Source organism: Drosophila elegans, unplaced genomic scaffold (assembly GCF_018152505.1).
Source record: "Drosophila elegans isolate 14027-0461.03 unplaced genomic scaffold, ASM1815250v1 contig_183, whole genome shotgun sequence".
Taxonomy (NCBI): domain Eukaryota; kingdom Metazoa; phylum Arthropoda; class Insecta; order Diptera; family Drosophilidae; genus Drosophila; species Drosophila elegans.
The window spans coordinates 10,552,889-10,571,786 of NW_024545550.1; the positions used below are offsets into that span (position 1 = coordinate 10,552,889).

Below are 18,898 nucleotides of genomic sequence, written 5' to 3' on the forward strand. Positions count from 1 at the left end.
TGTAGTGTAAGCATGGTTGGCAACAGCCTAAGGCTAAGGCCCATCCACCGATTACAACACGAAAACGCACAACGAGAATCTTTGGATGTTGGAACTACGGAAGAACACGCTACATTATGTGGACTCTGTGGGTCGTGGAGATGCCTCCTCAATCCTCTAGCAGCTCCCCTGGGACTTGACGCCAATAAAGTATCGGGATTCGCAGGAGTGCTTGTGCATCTCGCACCACGAGTTGTATGTATGGTTGTTGTAGCCGCATATTTTGTGTACCTGCTTGAATCATTCACTCACTGATTAGTGGAACATTTGGGTATCGAATGGACTTCTATACTCACCGGTCGCTGCTGTTTCCGCGGACACTTGTAGCGACAGGACACGCACCGCGGCTGGCGCGTCTGCAGATCCACCAGGCAGCTATCCTTCGGCCCACACTTGATGTCCGCACAGCTCACAGCTCGGCCCGCTGCAATATAAAGTTTACGATGCGAGCGCATTAATGGCGGCTGCCTGTGGTTAAGTTTCGGCTTTGTTTTATGACTGGCAGTTTCGGTTTAATGGCCCCTGTACACTCGACTGCATGTCCTGCCCCCCACGAGACTTCGGGCAGGTGCTGTCCAGATTACAGGAGACGAGTTCCACCAGTTTGGGGAAAACTTTCCAATATTTTAGGGCCCAATTTGGGGTCAATTTCAAATAAAAAACTTGCCCTTGGCGATTCATTAACTCAATAAGATACAATTTGTATGGATATTCTAAGAACTTAGTCTTTAATACATTGTAATAAACTTTATACAAATTATTTCTGTCATTTTATTTGGTACAAAAACATAAATGAATCGTTGATTTAAGGGGATAAAGGATGCATATGCATATTTAAATCTGCTGATCCTTCCTTGTGCCTACTGCAACTTCAATTTTCTAAGCTGACACATTATTTACACCACGCGCTATAGAGCGGACACAGCAAAACAAATCCACACAGAAAATAATAGTTTCAAGAATCAAATGTTTTTAAAAAAATATTCTGTATATTAAAAAATAATTTAATTTAGAATAATAATTTAGTAAACATTCCATTGATTTCGGAATAAAAGTAGAGTCACTTTTTATAAAGCATTTTGCTTAATTAATAGGGTTCAAAAGAAATGGAAACGGGTAACTAATAGTTGAGGCACTCGACTATATCGTTTCATCTAGTTTACTTTCCTTACATTCAAAATAGGGGTCCTAAAAATCATTTATTATTTCAGAAGAAATATAAATATGAAACATGAAAGCAATAGCAGTACTTTTCCCTCATTTAATGCTTGTTATTATATGCGATTATAAAAAATAAATTAAGAATCAAAAAACATAATGTTATCAGTTTTTTGTTCACTTTGCATAGATTGAAATATGCATTGCAATGGTCATTTAGGATAACTAAGTTTTGTTCTCGTTTGCCTACCTTCTTTAAATCTGTTATACTAAAATATCAATAAGATCACCGAGATGGTATCATATTTTTTTCTGTGCACAAGGGCTCTTCCTTTTGCCTTTCCTCATCCGCAAACCCATCCGCATCCCCATTCCCCTGCATCATTGAGCCATCCGCGCAAGACTGGTAGCATCTTCGGACCGGGCCAACAGCCAACATCCGACTGGTGCGACTGCCAGTTAGCCAGTCAGCCAGTTAGCCAGTTAGTCAGTTAGCCAGTCAGCCAGTCGAGCAATAAAGCAGCCAAGCGGTGCGCAGCCGCAAATGCGGGGCAAAATATATATGTGTTTATCGTCGACATGATCTGCGACTTGGCAACATTGTTGCACAGTGCCCTCCGGGCATTGTCGATCGGAATTGCAATGGCAATGGAGGTGGAGCTGGAGCTGGAGCTGGAGCTGGAGCTGGAGCTGAAGCTGTAGCTGGAGGTTGTGGCATGGGTTTGGGCTTGGGTGGAGCCGCCAAGGGAGGTTGGATGTATGCGACTGCATCTGTAGTTCGGTGCGTGAAAGTCCGCCGTCTAGCAATTCGTAACAGTTAAAGTTTATTAATTTCAACTGCCAATTTAGCTTTAGGCAGATACGTCCTTTACGCAGAGAGGTGGAGGAGGGGTGGTGGGGGGATAGGTCCTCCCCCCGCTCGATGTCCCGCGCACTTGTTGATTGTGATGAATGTGGCAGTGGCCTCCAGAGCGGGAGCTGCTGCACCGCTGGTTATGCCTGATAATGCCGTCACAAGACGAGCCAACTATAATTTGTTATGTCGACGTGGTTTAATCAACGCCGGCGGCCGTTGGCGGAACTTATTGCAACATTGTGTGGATGGGCTCTTCTGGTCCGGTCTGCTCTGGTCTGGTCTGGTCTGTTTTGGTCTGGCTGGGATGCGTCGTGGGTCATGTGTCTGGTGTACATGCGTGTTCCCATTCAGACCAGACCGGCCATTTTGGCATTGCGTGTTGTTTAAGGTGATTTTAATACGATCATAAACTACAGTCGGCCCAGAGGAAGAAGAGCCAGACGCTCGACCAGACAAAAGTGACGTCGCGACGACGTTGGACAGTTGGACAGCTGGACAGTTGGACAGTTGGACAGATGGACATCCCAGACCCAGACCGGACTTCATCCACTCCTCGAGAGTTTGCAATCACAGAACCTGCGTCGCCGCAGAACGTTGCGAAAATGGCGTTTTAATGGTTTGTACGTGTAGTCATATTTCTTGGAGCCAACGGCAAACTTTTCGTGGCTTGTGCCGTGGTTTGCCGGCACTGCCCCTCTCCCCTCGTTTCCCCCTCTTGGAATTTTTTCAAGCCTGAGCCCGGATCGCGACGGAAAATATTTATGTGAAAGCAGACAAAAACAAACAAATGCCCAAAGAGCCATAAACTTACTAACCATGAAGATAAAAAGGCTGAGGAGCCAACGCATTATCTTATCGCCAGACGATCCACGTAACATAACGAGTACAGACGCACATTAAGCAGCAGGAAGGAAGCCCAGAGAAGCGGAAGGAGCAGGGCTCGATACCAGGGGCATTCGCTTGGGACGGGCATTCCAGATCAACAAACTGCATGGACTCACGCACAAGTGTTTTTCAGCTTGGCCATAAGACTAAAAGCAAGAGTGAATAGTAGCTAACGATCTTTATTTAGAACCCGGCTACCGTTAAGGGGGATTACGAAAATGGACGGACAATCAGTGAATGAATATGCAATTGCTTGTATCTCTTCGGCAATCTAGAAGCTATGAAAATGTTATTAGCAGGTAGGCTTTGAAAAACATATCTTAGAATTTAGAGCTAGTTGTGCTTTACCTAAGGAAAGTTTATTCAGTTTTGGTTCATTGTGCTGTGAGCTCATATACAAACCACATCAAAATTATTTATAAAAAAAGAAAGTTACATAAAAAAAAATCTTGGATGAATTTCACGACTGTGAGTTAGGTGTGTTAAGTGAGAAATGTGTATATAGAGTGGTGTTCTAAAATTAAGTGAAAGCTAAAGAAATCATGTGAAACCGTTAAAATCTTGAATAAATCGAGAGTGGAAGTGAAATGTGTAACTAGAAATATTTTCAATATTTGTGCGCTGTGTTTTTTAAAATTAAGTGAATGCTAAAGAAATCATGTGAAAAACAAAACAACCAGAATGGCCCCAAGAAGTTCAAATAAGTACGGTTTCCTTTTTAACAATTTGTTTTTCAGGTTCAACTTTTCCAGGTGGATATATCAAAATGCATGAGCTCAGATGGGTTAAACGTTATACGCAATAAAGGTTAAGAAATGAAGTATCATGTAGCGACGCCGAATACTTATTATGAAAATTGAGGACTACTGCAGAGCCACATCATTGATAAATAATAATACCGAACAGAATGACCGTATGGGGGAATTTTGTCAATGGCAGCTGCTGTTGAAGCTTTTGTTTTCGCATTAACTACACGCTGTAATTTGCAGCAAAACACTGCAATTAACAGGCAATTGCAGCACGGCAGCCCTCTTTTGTCTTCAGCCCCCATGGCATACTAAACTAGTTTATTCCGTCCGTCTCCATCTATGTCTCCCATCCCATCCGATTTGCTCAGAGGTTCTCGAGTTCGTCTCCGGATTTGGTGCGATAGCACACGCCCTCCACGCCTTCCAGCACCACTGATTGCCACACGGGAAGAAAATTTATGATATATACCAATTATTTTACATTCAAATGAAACTATTGCCCTAACGTTTAAACAGAAATGACAGTAATGAAATTAATAACAGCTTGAGACGTGTGATGACTGATTGCCTCCATAAAGATACTTGTTAGATCTGTTAGAATGAATACCTAATATAAAAAAATAACTCATCAGAAATGAATACCAATATCAAACCAAAACTCATCAAACTGAAACTTTGTTTTAAAAAATGTTGTTAAAACGAGTTTGACAAAGCAAATTTGAACTAAATGTCCAAGTTACGAACTGCGAGGAATAAACATATATTTTGGTTATCAATGTATAGATTAGTTCAGTTATTTCGGTTTTATAATGAAACGTTTAAATTTGTTTAAATGGTTACGTTAATATTAGTATTTAATATAATTTTTTTATTTTAAATGAAAACATACATTGTATAGATCAATTATAGATGTTAATGCAATTTTTAAGAAATTTAAGTACGTGAATGGCTGAAGAAAAGTTATTATATAACCAAAAACGTATAACTATCTATTTCGTTATATGCAGAATGTAACAATTGGATTTAACAATGTAATTAGCTCAAGCAATACATGTTTTTTTAAGCAAATCAGATATTTTTATGAGAAGTTTGCTGATAAATTTCTTAAAAACAAATGTAACCGATTGTTCCAGGAAGAAAAAATGTTTGGTTCGAAGGTCTTGGTAAAAAAAGAAATCGTTTCAATTAGTTTAATAATTAGCTTAACTTTTAAATTTTTCAGCATTTTCTTTTAATTTAAATCAAATATTACACATCCTACGAAATGAATATAGCGTTTGCGAATTGTATTTAACGAAGACTTAATGAAACTTTTAATCTTAAATTACTCTTTCTGGTGGAAGCGATTGTTCCGATAAAAATAATGATTGGTTCTAGGGTTTTGGTATAAAAATAAATCGTTCCAATTGGTTTAATAATAATTGGCTTAACTTTTAAAATTTTTTCAGAATTTTCTTTTATTTTAAGTCATTAAATAAATGTTTCTGGTTCTCGCACATATATGGAATGCTAAAAAATAAATATTATTCAAAGAAAATAAATAATATCCATGTTACATATATCAGTTTGATATTATGTAATAGATGAATAGAGAAATGTCTATCGCAAAATACAAAATTATGATTGAGCCTCGGGTCTTCATACATTATATTAACAATTTTAATCAATTTATTAGATTTAATTAGATAAACGCTTTACATGTAGAAGATATATTTCTGATATCGATTAAGATTTTTACTTTTCCTAAAAATCATTAATCTTGTGCTCAAAAATGACACAATTTATAAGATTTAATTTGCTAAACACTAGTTTTGAAAGGATATAGTTCAGATATCGAAATATTTTTAAAAAATTAAATTTTCTTAATATATTAAAATGAAAAATGATTAGTGAAAAATGTAAATGACACATGATATATATTTGGATGAGACTATTAACTGTTCAATGCCATATGCCATTTACTATGACAAGGGTGAGACACAATACAACATCCCAAGATTTAATTATTCCTGCACTTTTTCTATGTCTCGGGATTTATTTATCCCTGTAATTCCTATACAATATCTCAGGATTTTCCACAGCACATCGGGATTTAATTAATAATAATAATAATAATAATCAAACTATGACAAGGGCGAGACATATTTGTGAAATCCCTTTACCTTCTATGGCAGTCATCTGACAAATATGAGGAATGATACTTTACAATGAAGTTGGTGTGCATCTCTGAATGATTTTTCGCTGTGCACTTTCTGTCGTGGGCCGACTTGGGGCATTATAATTAATTGGAAATCGGAGTCGATCAATCGGATGGCAACCGCAGAATTAATAAGCATGAATGATGCCGACGACGCGAGTGTTGGCTGTAATTGTGGATGCGCCAGTACCCGTACTTGTAGTCAATGTGGAGCAGAGCTGACGGGCTAATCAAATTGCTGGCAATCATGGAGCCGTATAAGCAAATGTAGCAATTTCAGTCAAACACCGAGAGAGCCGGCAACTTGATATGGCCAAGCTGCAGACGACAACAAACCCAACAGCATCAACAACAACTTGTGGCTGTGACGCGATTCGATTCGCCTTTAACTCAACTCAACTCAACTCAACTAACGCGGTTCAACTTGGGCTGGCTGGAAACCTCAGTCAAGTCAATCAAATGCAAAATTGCGGTTCTTTGTTGATTGTTGTTAAATTCGCACAACCGCTATTCAGCACCGCGATTGCAGGCAACAATTTGCATTTACCGACTGCAACTAGGCTTTCCATACCAATTAATTTGATGGATTTTCGCTGTCTGCAGCCAAAAAATACATACCTCGACAGGGTCCCGGATATGCCACGGCAATGGAACGTCCAATTTTGCAAATCATTCGATTTATATCACAGGCGCTCCTATATGTCTTCCCATCCACGCCGCACACGGCCTCACTGGCATCCATATCCGCATCCAGTCCATCCCAGGGACACTCAATCCGGCAGGAGATGCAGTGCGGCATCATGTACTGGTCCTCCACGCAGGTCAACCCATTCAGGCACTGGACTCCGCTGCAGCTGTCTACGGAAGGTGGATAAATTAAAGGATTTTGTTATGAAATATGAATTATTTTCTGGGATTAAATGTACAATGACTTGGAAACTGTCTCAGCTTAATAATTATAGGGTTTATGTGGTTAGCTTTCTGTATTAAAATTAACAAAACAAATATTTACTTATTGTTGTTCTATCTTCACAATACAATTAAATGTATGCAGCACCCTAAATATATTATTTCTCATTATTTTTGTTGTAAACCACACCCTAAATATATTAGCACAATCAGCACTATTTATGTTATTTGTAAACAATATTGTCATATCTTAATTATCATATGTAAACCACACCTAAAATAAATATATATTGTACTTTTGTAAACCATATCATAAAATAAATATTGTATTTTCCAGTTTGTAAATAAAATTTACCAAATAATTGCTTTTTTTACAATGTAACCTTTAACCTCTGATTAATAAAATGTTTTTAAATCAAGTGCGCACTATTAATTTTTTAGTTTTTGTCCCTTTTTAACCATTTGAAAAGAACACGGCCACTAATCATCGCAAGATGTTGCACCTTGCAACTATGTTTTTGACATTTACGAATGCTTTTCGCATAGAGGCGCTGATTGTGCCTATAAATAAGTAGTTGGCCAATGTCTATGATTAGCCTGAAGACCGTACCGTACCGTACCGTACCGTACCCCCACTCGTGGACTCTCGGATCTCTTGGGATATATGTACATGCGCTTATATGGCTGGCAATAAACTGTCGAAATTTATCAGGGGGACATATGCGGCCCGTTGATGCGAAAAAAAAAAACGCGAAACGCCTTGGCGCCAACTGTGACACTCGCGAAATATTGCAATCATTTTTCTGCTCGCAATTGAATGCGAATGAGTGGTCGCCGGAGATCGGATCGGAATTGCCGATTGGGCATTCCATTGGATATATTGGCACGCGCCAACGTTAGATTGCTGGAATTGCTGTGTTGCTGTTGCTGCTAGCCAACTTGGTGTTGCTGCTGTTGCTGTTGCCACAGCCATTGCCGGTTATGTGTTGCAAGTTGCTCGAAGCTAGTTGCTAGTTGCTAGTTGCAGAAGCAACAGAACAGAACAGAATGTCGTGTGCTTGCGGCTAATCCAACAAGTTCTTTGGGTTCTTGGCTCATCGTTCTTGTACGCCGTTTTTATTGATCATTTGAGCATGTTTGCGAGTGCTTCCTGTATCATTAAATTATTACACAACATTTCTGGCTTCAGTCTGGCTGGCTGGCTAGCTGCTGGCTGGCTGGTTGGCCAGTTGATTTCACCACTGGCGACAAGTTGTTGGCCGTAATTGAAATGTGCAATAATTTGTCATCTAATCTAATTGTGGCGCTGCTGCGTTTTGGCACGCGAGCAACCCAGTCCACCTACACTCACAGAAATGTTAAGAATTAGCCAAAATAGTCACTTAAAAAAGAACACTGCCTCAGTTTAATTTGACCACATTTTTGCAATAGGATGAAAAATATTTAAACATTAAAATTAAAAAAGAGCGTAGACCCAAAACAAAAACTATTGTTACTTAAATTTTAAAAAATATTGGGAATGAACAATTTCTCAATAAGATAAGATAATTATTTTGTACCAGTGCAGTGTCTATAGCACATTTTCTATATTTGGCAAACATTATTAAAATTTTATGGAACGATAATGTACGTATGCATGTAGAATTATTCAATTTGATGTACTATTTTGTACCAGTGCAGTGGATATAGCAAATGGAAAACGTTATTCTAAATTAACTAATTCCCAATTTAATGTATTATTTTTTCCCACTGCAGTGGCTATAGCATATGGCGTATGGTAAATGGTATTGGCGGACTCACTCTTGCAGTGGCCCCGATAGGCGACCTCCAGTTGGGCGTTGTTGGTGCGGCAGGCGCGCTTGCGCAGCTGGCACTCGGTGTTGTAGGTGCGTCCGTCGGAGCCGCAAACCGGATTCGAGTGCAGTTGCTGCTGTGGATGCCGCTGCTGCTGCTGCTGCTGGTGAAAAAGCATCCGAGTTAGCCCCGAGGAGTAGGCAATGGTCAGTAATCAGTGGTCAATGGTTAGTGGTCAGTGAGTGAGGAACAATGGAGAATGGAGGAGACTCACCAGCGGCAGGGGCTCATAGATTCCGATGCCGATTCCGCCCAGAAGAGCCAAGTCATGGGCATTAGCGAGGTCCGATGACGCAGCCGTTTCACTTCCGCGTTGCAACTGAAAGATGCGATTTGGCTTCGGATTCGGATGTGAGCCAGAGCCAGAGACAGAACCAGAGACAGAGCCAGACATTGTGGTATTTGCTGACTGCTGGGCTTCTGTTGCCATTCGATGGTGGAGTCCATTGTCTGGACTTGGACTTGGACCGGGATTTGGAGCATGCTCAATGCGTCTGGCATGCTGGTGTCTGACTCTAGCCGACTGTCTATTAATGTCGTTGGCGGGTTCATTAGCATTTGCCAAGTCGCCAAGTCTAGACTGAGCCAAGTCTGCAACTGCATCGGCATCTGCATCTGCATCTGCATCTGCATCTGCATGTACCGACGACTGCCTGGGCGTCTTGTCTGCCGGGGACGAGTCATTGGCTCTGGCTCCTGTCGTCATTGATCTTGTTAAGTGTTTGCCATGGCTGTTTCTGTGCCTGCGCCTCTCATAGCCCCTCATCTCCACTCGGCCACGTTTGGCAGTGCCAGCATTGGCATTTGCGTTTGAGTTTGAGTTTGTGGGCTGATCTGGCACTGGCACTGGCTTTGGCTTTGGCACTGGCACTGGCAAATTGCTGCTGTCTATGATCAAAAGTCTTCGGTGCTTCGACTCGCTCGGCAGCTGCAGCTTTCTTTGGTTATCAGCACGTTGGCGTTGCCTGCCGCCGTCTAATTCTAAATTGTAGTTGGAATTCTCGCTACTTAGGCTACGGGATTCGCGCGACATGTCCTGTTGCTGTTGCTGTTGCAGTTGCAATTGCATTTGCCGTTGATGTTGCTGTTGCGTCCTGCGACGCAGCGCTGCTCCGCATTCGGGGGCACAAACGCACTTGGGCCGACCTTTGCGCTTCACACACTTTTTATTGGTCCCGCACTTGAAGCCCTTGCAGCTTTCTAGTAGGCATAAATAGGGCATAAAATAAAAGTTAAAAGTCCCCAAACCATAGCCACTCACCCATGCAGGGCGAGCACTCCACTCCGCCACCGATGGCCGTCGCAAAGAAGTACTCCACGCTGCTCAGCTCGCGATCTGTGTAGGAAAAGCTCTGGCTGGCGCCACAACACTCCGACCTCGAGATGTTCGTCGAGAAGACCTGGCCGCACTTTCCGCTGCCCAGGTGCGTCTGCCAACAGGTGCCAGCTAGTAAGGATAACAAAAATTATTTATTTAAAAATTGTACAATAACTCCTTTTAAGCTAATTCTCTCCAAAAGTAAACCTCTCCTTGTAACTCACCTAAGTTTTAAGAAATCTATTTAAAACCTATCGCTAACAATTCTAATGTATTATTTAGACACTCGTTGTAACCTACTTGTTTATCGGGTTGCTGCAGAAATGTTATTCCACCAAATACCACTAATAACTACATTTTTATGAAAAGCCCAAAATCTTTAATGAACAATTTTATACTCAAAAGCATTTGGGTGCCAAATTTCTTAAGATTTTTATAATTCATAAAATAATATAGCCTGACACTTCATTTTTATCACTGAAAATTCTTTGCCAAAAAATATATTCAATCGAAATATATATATTACATATATGTATATTTATGTAAAAACATTAATATATATTTTTGGAAAATCTTTGTTTAAAATTCTTAAAACTCAAATGCCAAATGTATTAAATCTTTGAGTTTGACATTGTTTGAGTAGAAAACTATAAAAAAAAAATTATTTTTATAGCAAATACCTTTTAAGCTAATGAATAACATTATATACAACTTCTAAAATAAATACACAATACTTTTCATTTTTAATGGTGTAATGAATCATGCTAGCCATGGCCAAAAAATAAGTTGAGTGAGCAGTTTTAATGTGTTTTCGATTTCTCAGCGTTTATATAAGGTACATGAAAACCCTCCAAAAAAAAGGTGTAAAATAAAAATGTTATTTCCCGGAGCTAACCGGAAGAAAACAGTTCAAGCTCCCCTTTCGCAGTGGTCAAATTACTTGCAGGTATTGGACTAAGCAAAACAAATATTATTTGTTTACGTTTGAGATTCAGCAGGAATGCGATGTGCCGGCTGCTAATGGAAATCATGCAAATATTGCTGAGAATTCGCGCGGTTTTTCACACATTTTTGTTCATCTGCATTTTGATCTTCTGCTTGTTGTGATCGAATCGATTTGGCAGACCCAAGCAGATTTTTGGATTTGCTGGATAAACAAACAAGCGGAGATATGGGCTGTGAGAAATTGCGTCACATTTGAGAATAATGTGACACATTTATCGAGGCGAATGAACTGGCGAATATACATATATGCAGGCGCCACTCTCTTGAGATACTATTCAGAGATTCAGATACAGATGTATCTGGCAAATGCGGAGAAACTGACATGCAGCTAGCTAACTAACTACTTACCCGCCGCCAGGCGAAAATTCAGTAGCAGCAATCCAATTAACAGAGCCATCAAAGGCTGTCCAACCAACTGATGGCCAGCGCCAGTAGTTGCTGCTGCTGCTCGCGGTGTTGCTGCGGTGTCGGCTGATGTTGCTGCCGTGCCTCTTGGTGTTGCTCTCGTGCAGCGCATGCTTTTCATTGGACTAGAACTGGCCAAGTGTTCGTGTTGCTGCTGGTGTTGCTTGTGCTGCTGTAGCTGGTGTTGCTGTTGCTGCTGTTGTTGCTGCTGTTGATGTTGTTGCTGATGTTGCTGATGTTGCTGTTGTTCACGTGCCATTGACACCTCGTCAGAACAATCAGGCAACGCATTGACGTCACGGCCATGGCAGCAGCAATTGGCCAACTCTTGCAAAACGCTCCATGCGCTTACTATAAATAAACTTAGAATTGTTCTACATTCGCGGCTAGTTGCTCTTGCCAATTGTGTTGCTTCTGATGTTGATGTTGCTGCTGACGTCTTTGACATTGCTGCCGCTAATTGGCTCAGTGTACGCGCTTCCGCTGCCGTCGATCTCGCAGGAAGTGCGCGGATGGCCGGCATCGCTGCTCTGCGCTTGAATTTGTAATTCGATTTTAGAAAAGTCAAATTGTTTTGGCTGCTCGTCGGCTGATGATGATGATGAGGCATGACAACGGCAAGTGCTGCGGATAAACAAAAAGCAAGGGTAGGCAAACGCACTCGAGTAACAGGTAACAGCTAACAGGTAACAGCTAAGAGGTAACAGCTAAGGGGTAAGAGGTAAGAAGTAAGAGGCAAAGGATGGATTCAATTAGACAAAGCACACTGCCACTCCAGCTCGAAGTTGGAGTGGCACGCCAGCAACATGATGCAACCGGCGGCGACAGCAGCAACAGCAGCAGCAGCAGCAGCAGCAACAGCAGCAACCACAGTCAAGCACCAAGAATGTTTTGCACAAAAACGACGGCCAAGAGGCAACAATTAAGTCTCAAACGTTGAGTTGACATTGAGCAGGCGGTTTTCAAAATGCGACTACTAAAAATAAAGAACCTGTTGCTGCTGCCACCGCTGTGTTGTAGGTTTGCCGCATTATGCACCGTCTGTCTGGCTCCGTGCACACAGAGAAAGTTTGGAATAAATATATTGTTCATTTTAGTTCATTAGATGGGCAATCAAATACCATTCAACAATTTATATTTGTGGCAAATAAAAACCATACATTTTCTAATTTCAGTTCAACCTTATAGTAGAAAAAATTGTTCCTAAAGACAAGCAAAGACAGAAAAAACTACCCCATTCTAGAACATCGATTTATTTTTTCAAATTAAAAGCTTTCGGGAGCATTCTTATAATGAATTTTACAAAGGGGCTAAGTTCGATCGGTTGACTTTGCTTTTTTTGGGAACACTTTTGTTATAATTCTTGATAGGGTTTTTTAAAAATTTTCGAATAAAAAGCTTTTGGGAGCATTTGAATACTGAATTTTTTGATTATTAATTTTATTATTATTATTTTTATTTATTTTTTAATTTTATTTTGGAAATTTATTTTATTTTAATTGCACTTTGCCAAATTGCATTCCCATTATCCATTTAGCACTCTTACAGGTATATAAATATGTATCATTTTTTTCACTTTGCTTTTTCTTGTTTTAAATTTTTTTCTTTGAGTGTATCTTTCCCCTTTAGTAAGCCTCTCTCCCTGTCTGTCTGTCTGTCTGTCTGTTTGTTTGTTTGTTGGTTTGTTTGTTTGTTTGGCTGGTTGTTTGTGACTTGCAGTTTGGCGCGCTAGTTTGGCATTTGTTTTATTTTGGCTGCCGTTGCCATCGCCGTCGCCGTCGACGTCGCCATGTCTTTAAGGACGTGCTCAAGACAACAACATATGCAGACGGAAAAGAACAGACTGAACGTGACTGGAGTGTGACGACTTGGCTGGAGTATCCTAATTTGGCCAACTCGGCGAACGTCCTTGAGGCGACTGTGCTACCCTATTCAATTAGCCCACTTCAGCTGGGTCTGCCCCTCAGCCGCTCAACCCCTAAAGCCCTCAAACCAGTATCGCAAGTTCAGCTGCTGTTGCAGAAACCGAAACTGCAGCCATTTCCCGCCGGCAATTAATGACCTACTGCGTCTGGGCCTGGAGTTCATGTCCATGGCCCGGCCAAAAAAAATTATTGCGTTAACACGCGTTGCGACATTTTAGATGGCGGTATGTCGGTCGACTGCAGTCGGACTGCAGTTTCGTCGACGTCTCCACATCCGGCGGTTGTCCATTGTCCAGTTGGCGCGCCAGACGATGTCTGCACTCACACAGAGCCGCAGAGAAAAAATATAAAAAAAAAGAAGCACAAAAAAAATAACGCACGCACTTGCCGTCGAGCTGGCGATTGGCGATTGGGATTGGGGATTTTGCACTGCAGTTGCATTGCAGTTAGAGCTGCAGCTCGGTCTTCGGCTCGAGCTGCATTCCTGCAGCTCAGGCTATTTTTAGACCCCGGTCAGTCAATGGGTTTTTATAACCTTTGCAGACGGTATCGCAAATAACTTGGTTACGACAAATGTAACGGACTAATCCACATGTACGAGCATATATCCCCCCGTTTGCACCGAAAAAAACCGCTTTCGATTTAAATACTAGTCTCGAAATCTATTTAAAACAAGAATTAAACTTTGATTTTTGTCATATATTATTTATGTACAAATTGCATTTTTTTGGAACTTCAATAATTTTCTATTTTTGAAATACAATACCTAAAATTTTAAAACGACATAGAACTTGAACAATAATATCAAATATATTTAAAACAGGAATCGATTGCATGAACTAAACTCTGACTTTTGTTTTATACCTTTTCGTCCAAATTGCATTTGTTGCAAGCTTCAATAAATTTATATTTTTGCAACCGTTTTAAAGTTTAAGCTCTAAAGTTAAGAAAGCTCTACACAATGCATTTTTAATGCAATGTGTTTTATTTAATTTCTTTATGTCCCTTTGTCAATAACTTGTATGTTTATTTTGTATTGTAATGTATTGTTACAATTTCCAATATTGCATACAGTTCTCAAAGGATCAATTCTTATAAATATATTTATGTTATCCTTTTTTAAAACAATCAAAAATTGTTAAATTCATTTAAGATCCTATTTTTCTGGCAGTGCGGTGAAAGTGTTAATCAGACGTAGCCGTGCCTAGATAAAATGCCGCAGATTGCAGCACCCACCGATCGCGACTGATCCGCTAAGGACTTTCGTTTGGCTGACTGGCGAACCTACCAGCTTTTGCTGTACCCAACGTTTTCGTAAGCAAATGCTTCGAATTCCTTGATGCTCGCTGAAATGTCTTTTGGGCACAGCCACAAATAACAAATAAGAAAAGTACAGGAGCAGCAGCGCGAAAAAATGCAAGGAGCGCCGGAGCAACAAGAAGGCACAAAATGCATTCTCTTCGGCAACTGCATTGCCAAACTCAGGGTCCACACACACACACACACTCCAAGAAGCAGACTGCCTGGGGCTTTATATATATATATATACATATATAAATATATATACAACATATCCATACCATATAACTATGGCGAATGCCTTCTTCTGGAGATGCAGTTTGACCGTTGGCCGCCGCTTAAAAAGACCTGTTTTTATGTTTTTGGGCATTTATTCTGGATTTTCGCAAAATGTGTTTTTTTTGTTGTTGTGCGCATTTTCGTTTGTATTGAATTGCATCTTCTGCTGCGCTGATCCTGGGCTGCTGTTGTTGTTGCTGTTGTTGTTGCTGTTGTTGCTGCTGCTGCACTTCAGCAACAAGTGCATAATTTCAACCTCAAGCTCGAGGCTGGCCAAAAAACTTGCATCAAACGTGGTGCTAAATTTCACTGCGGTTCTCTCAGGTATTCCACCATAAACAACTTGCACCGCCTTCAGTTACATTTGCGTATTAGATTAAGCTGCTCCCAGGCATTTCAGATCCCATATCCCAGAACTCTAAACCATCTGATACGCAATATTATGAGGTGGACTTAGTTGAAAGCACGTGCTCTGTGTCCCTTCGTCCGGCCCAGAAAACCGATCCTCCAGACGGCGGCCCAGAATAATTTAGGCAAAACAGATAGAGTTGCCAAACAAACAGAACGCGAAAACAAGCGATCCTATCCTGAGAAACTTTTAGATAAATAATCAATCCAACTGCACAGAAATCAATTAATGCGTTAAAAACAAACTGAGATTACTGACAAGTTTCAATTGGGTTATGGTTTTTATCAATTCGATCTGTGAAGAAGTTCTTTGTGCTTAAACTTCTCTAATTAAAAAACATGTTTTAGGTTTCTTAGTTTTTGTGCTATATAGATTGAGAAACTAATCTAGGACTTCACAAAAATCTTAAGTTACGTTGACTGTTTTCTGCTAATTTTGGAAATTTTCGAAGCTTAGTCTTTTATCCATTCAAACGTATGTTCTTTACTTACTCTTTCTGCTTTAATTATACTTGGGTTATTCACAATTAAGATTGGAATAATTGCAAGTTTGGATTTATCTCTTGAAGCCTGTTGAAACTTTTACTATTATTTGTGTCATACATTCTAACTTCCTTCAAAATCTAGAGCTATGGTCAAAATGATCGTTTTACGACTGAAGTAATGTCCTCGTATCGCATCTGATTTCTTTCCGTGTGGCTTAGCATCCATTCTACATTCGCCTGGACTCGCAATCCAGTCACCACCGACCGACTTTGAGCTCCATTCAGGCCGATTGCGCAATACCGATCGCGAATGCCAGACCCGGCTCCAAAGCTATTTTTAGCTTTGTCCGTTCTGCGGAACCCTGTGGGTCGCCCAACAACTGAATAACTGTGCTCTGCTGTGCTGTGCTTTGAGGTTCAAATCGCTAAGAAAAAAACAAAATAAAAAAAAAATAAGGGTCAACGTATTTGGTTTCATAAGAGTAACAAAACGGCCCAAATCAAAATCAATGAGGCTGGCCGGAGATTGGGGGATTCTAAGGAAACAGTTTGTCATTCGCCAACAACAGGAAATTCCTTTCGGCAAACTCATCAGCCAAAGTAAACTGTGCGTCTCCGTTTTGGCGCGAGATGAGATTAATGACACTTGGACGGCAGCCCCGCCCTCTTTAACGCCTACGCCCACTTGGGCATTTGCATATGACAGCAGCAGCAGCAGCAGCAGCAGCAGCAGAAGCAGCAGCCTCGTTGTTTGTTATGCAAGCAGTAAATTTTCAATAAATATACATAAGCCAACAAACAAATCAAATCGAACCGACAGTGGCTGTATCATCAGCAGCAGCACCGCAAGAGGAGACAGCTGGACTGCCTGCACGGAAAGAAAATAGGCTAAATATTAAATCGCAGGTCAAATAGGTAATTCCAACAAAATTGATGACGAGCTTCCATTAATCACACTACCACCTGCCAGTGAAGTACTGGAGATTTTACTACCTTTTTTGCAATAAAAATAGTTTTGCCTTGAGTAATGAACTTTCCATTAAATAATAAAGTTTATAGAATTTTTTTAAATTTTTTTGTAGGTTTTGTAGGTTTTAAAAAATATGAGGAAGGTTTTAAAATAAAGAAATAAATAATATTCTTTGTAAACAAGAAAAAAGTGTAAAACTTTATACTCTAATAACAAAATAGTCCTATAAACTTTGAGCAATTTTGAACTTTTCTGTGGCTAGTGCCCTAAACATAGATGATCGTGCTAAAATTGCAAAGCTAAATTATAAAACAACACATATTAATTTATTATTTTAATATCAAAATTAAATATTTGAAAGTATTAATTTCACAATCAAATCAAATTAAAATTCAGTCTCCATAATGTTAATTTAATCGAATAGATCATCATATCATAACCATTTTTTTCTAGTGCACTGTTGTTATTGCTGCTCTGGGCGGAGGCTCGGCTGATAAACACAGACATATAGACAGTCACTGACCAGCGAGATCCGTAGACTGCGACAGCTAAATGTTTGTTTTGCCAGCGCTCGAATGCCACGCGTTGCACATACGCAGCGTTGGCCGAAAAGAGGAAAAACAAAAACAAAGAACGCCACTTGTCACTCGAAACTGTTTGTAGTTGATTCGCTTAGAAGAATCGTTCGACGGCTCATTAGCGACGGCCAGAAATGTCCAAAAGTAAACAGGAAATATACAGGATGGCCGGGCGAAAAGCGCGCGCGCTCTTCAAATTTGTTATTTGCTTATTTGACTTTGCCCCACTCATCATCTTCCGAATCTGAATCTGAATGAGAATCAGTATCAGAATCGGAATCTGATTCTGGAGCTGGAGCTGGAGCTGGAGCTAAGGCTGAATCTGAAGATGAAGCTGTGAGCTGCGAGCTGCGAGCTGCGAGCTTCGAGACTCAGCAAACCGCAAATAAAAACAAATATCGGCTCACATGAAATCTGAGCTGTTATTGAGTCTTTCGATCGCCTTTTGTTGACAACTATGCAAGAATTTTGTTATTGTCTGAGATGGGCAAATGGTACGTGGAAAAAATTGTCTGTTGCAAATGTAAATTAAACAAAATATCCAAATGATACCAGTTTGTCTGGGACTGGGATTTCATTCCGAAAAGCGTTTCAGGAACTCCTGAAAACTGAACTATAATTATGAACTCACCTTTTTAACTGCACCTTTTAGCGATGTTGCGGTTTTAGAAATAACTTTCGCACTTAGACTTGTTTGTTTACCAATTAATTAGCGGCCAACATGCAGAGAGTATGTGTATGTATATGACACTTTTAGGTATTACAAGAAATCAAGTTTAATAAAAACCCAAAAAAATAAAAACATTTTCTGCACGAATGAAAACAAAATGAAAAGTTGCCGACTCGCGATCGCACTTTTGCCCAAACTTTTTGCTGAGCTTTCGAATTTCAAAACTTTCTGCCTGGCTTTATTTACATTTCCCCGATTTACTCTGTTCTGTTCTGGAATCGCGAAACTGGACACAGCACTAGTTTTTACTTGTTACTTTTAACTGGGGACCAGAGACGTGCGCTCCATCTGATGGTCGAATGCCGACTGAATTTTGAAAACCAAAGTTCTCATTTAGGTAAGAAAAGAGGCAGCACTCTTACACCCATACACATGCTAAGCGCTGCACTGTGGGACAAGCCAGCACATAGAGTGCACAAAAATTGTTTATTAAATTATCAACATGATTACATGCCAATTTATTTTAGACTCTATATAAAAATATAACCAGGCCTAATAATTGTTTTTTAAAAGAAAAAAGGGTAAAGAATAAAATTTATAAAAGATGTATTTTTAAAAAAAAAAATTACAATCTTTATAAAACACTAACTCATCTTTACATGCGTAACGTTTTTAAAGAAACATGTAAAGCATATTGTGCTCCAAACACATATAAGCCACCAATACGATTGATTTAATTTGAAATTTATGATCGCTAAAAGGGCATTTTGTCCCATGGTGCAAGGCTGCTGTGCAGCTGTGTGCGTGAGAGACACGCAACATTTGTCGGAAATGCATTTCCGGTTGGGTCGCAACATGTTGCCGCAACATGTAAGCTCGAACGCTCATTAAATGCAGCGAAAATCATGC

At 40.1% G+C, this 18,898-nt stretch overlaps 1 protein-coding gene and 1 long non-coding RNA gene across 6 annotated transcripts; one reads left to right on the top strand and one right to left on the bottom strand.

Annotated features, from left to right (window-relative positions):
• Positions 1–156: 156 nt before the first annotated feature.
• LOC108144588 lies at positions 157–18,341 on the bottom strand. 4 transcript variants are annotated; one of them, XM_017269587.2, is made up of 8 exons: positions 17,951–18,341; positions 11,319–11,999; positions 9,909–10,094; positions 8,862–9,847; positions 8,594–8,744; positions 6,503–6,742; positions 336–463; positions 157–273 (listed from the first exon to the last, which is right to left on the bottom strand). In XM_017269587.2, exons 2-8 carry the CDS (start codon positions 11,983–11,985, stop codon positions 157–159), a joined length of 2,475 nt encoding a protein of 824 aa, XP_017125076.1. In that variant the 5' UTR covers positions 11,986–11,999; positions 17,951–18,341. The 4 variants fall into 4 exon arrangements, with proteins under 4 accessions (XP_017125076.1, XP_017125075.1, XP_017125074.1 ...); XM_017269586.2 differs by having other exon boundaries at positions 8,594–8,747; XM_017269585.2 differs by having other exon boundaries at positions 157–270; positions 8,594–8,750.
• LOC108144591 lies at positions 3,267–6,509 on the top strand. Of its 2 annotated transcripts, none has more exons than XR_005976996.1 (3): positions 3,267–3,642; positions 3,691–4,850; positions 4,910–6,509. It is a non-coding gene; the product is annotated as an uncharacterized LOC108144591 (long non-coding RNA). The 2 variants fall into 2 exon arrangements; XR_001774372.2 differs by having other exon boundaries at positions 3,267–3,415; positions 3,676–4,850.
• Positions 18,342–18,898: the final 557 nt, after the last annotated feature.

Bases quoted from the DNA above. Each gene is read 5' to 3' on its own strand.
- LOC108144588 (XM_017269584.2), bottom strand. From the start codon at position 11,985: ATGCCTCATCATCATCATCAGCCGACGAGCAGCCAAAACAATTTGACT. The intron at 10,095-11,318 runs GTAAGTAGTTAG...TATCCTTACTAG, and splicing joins GAATTTTCGCCTGGCGGCGG to CTGGCACCTGTTGGCAGACG. The intron at 8,751-8,861 runs GTGAGTCTCCTC...CTTTTTCACCAG, and splicing joins TCTATGAGCCCCTGCCGCTG to CAGCAGCAGCAGCAGCGGCA.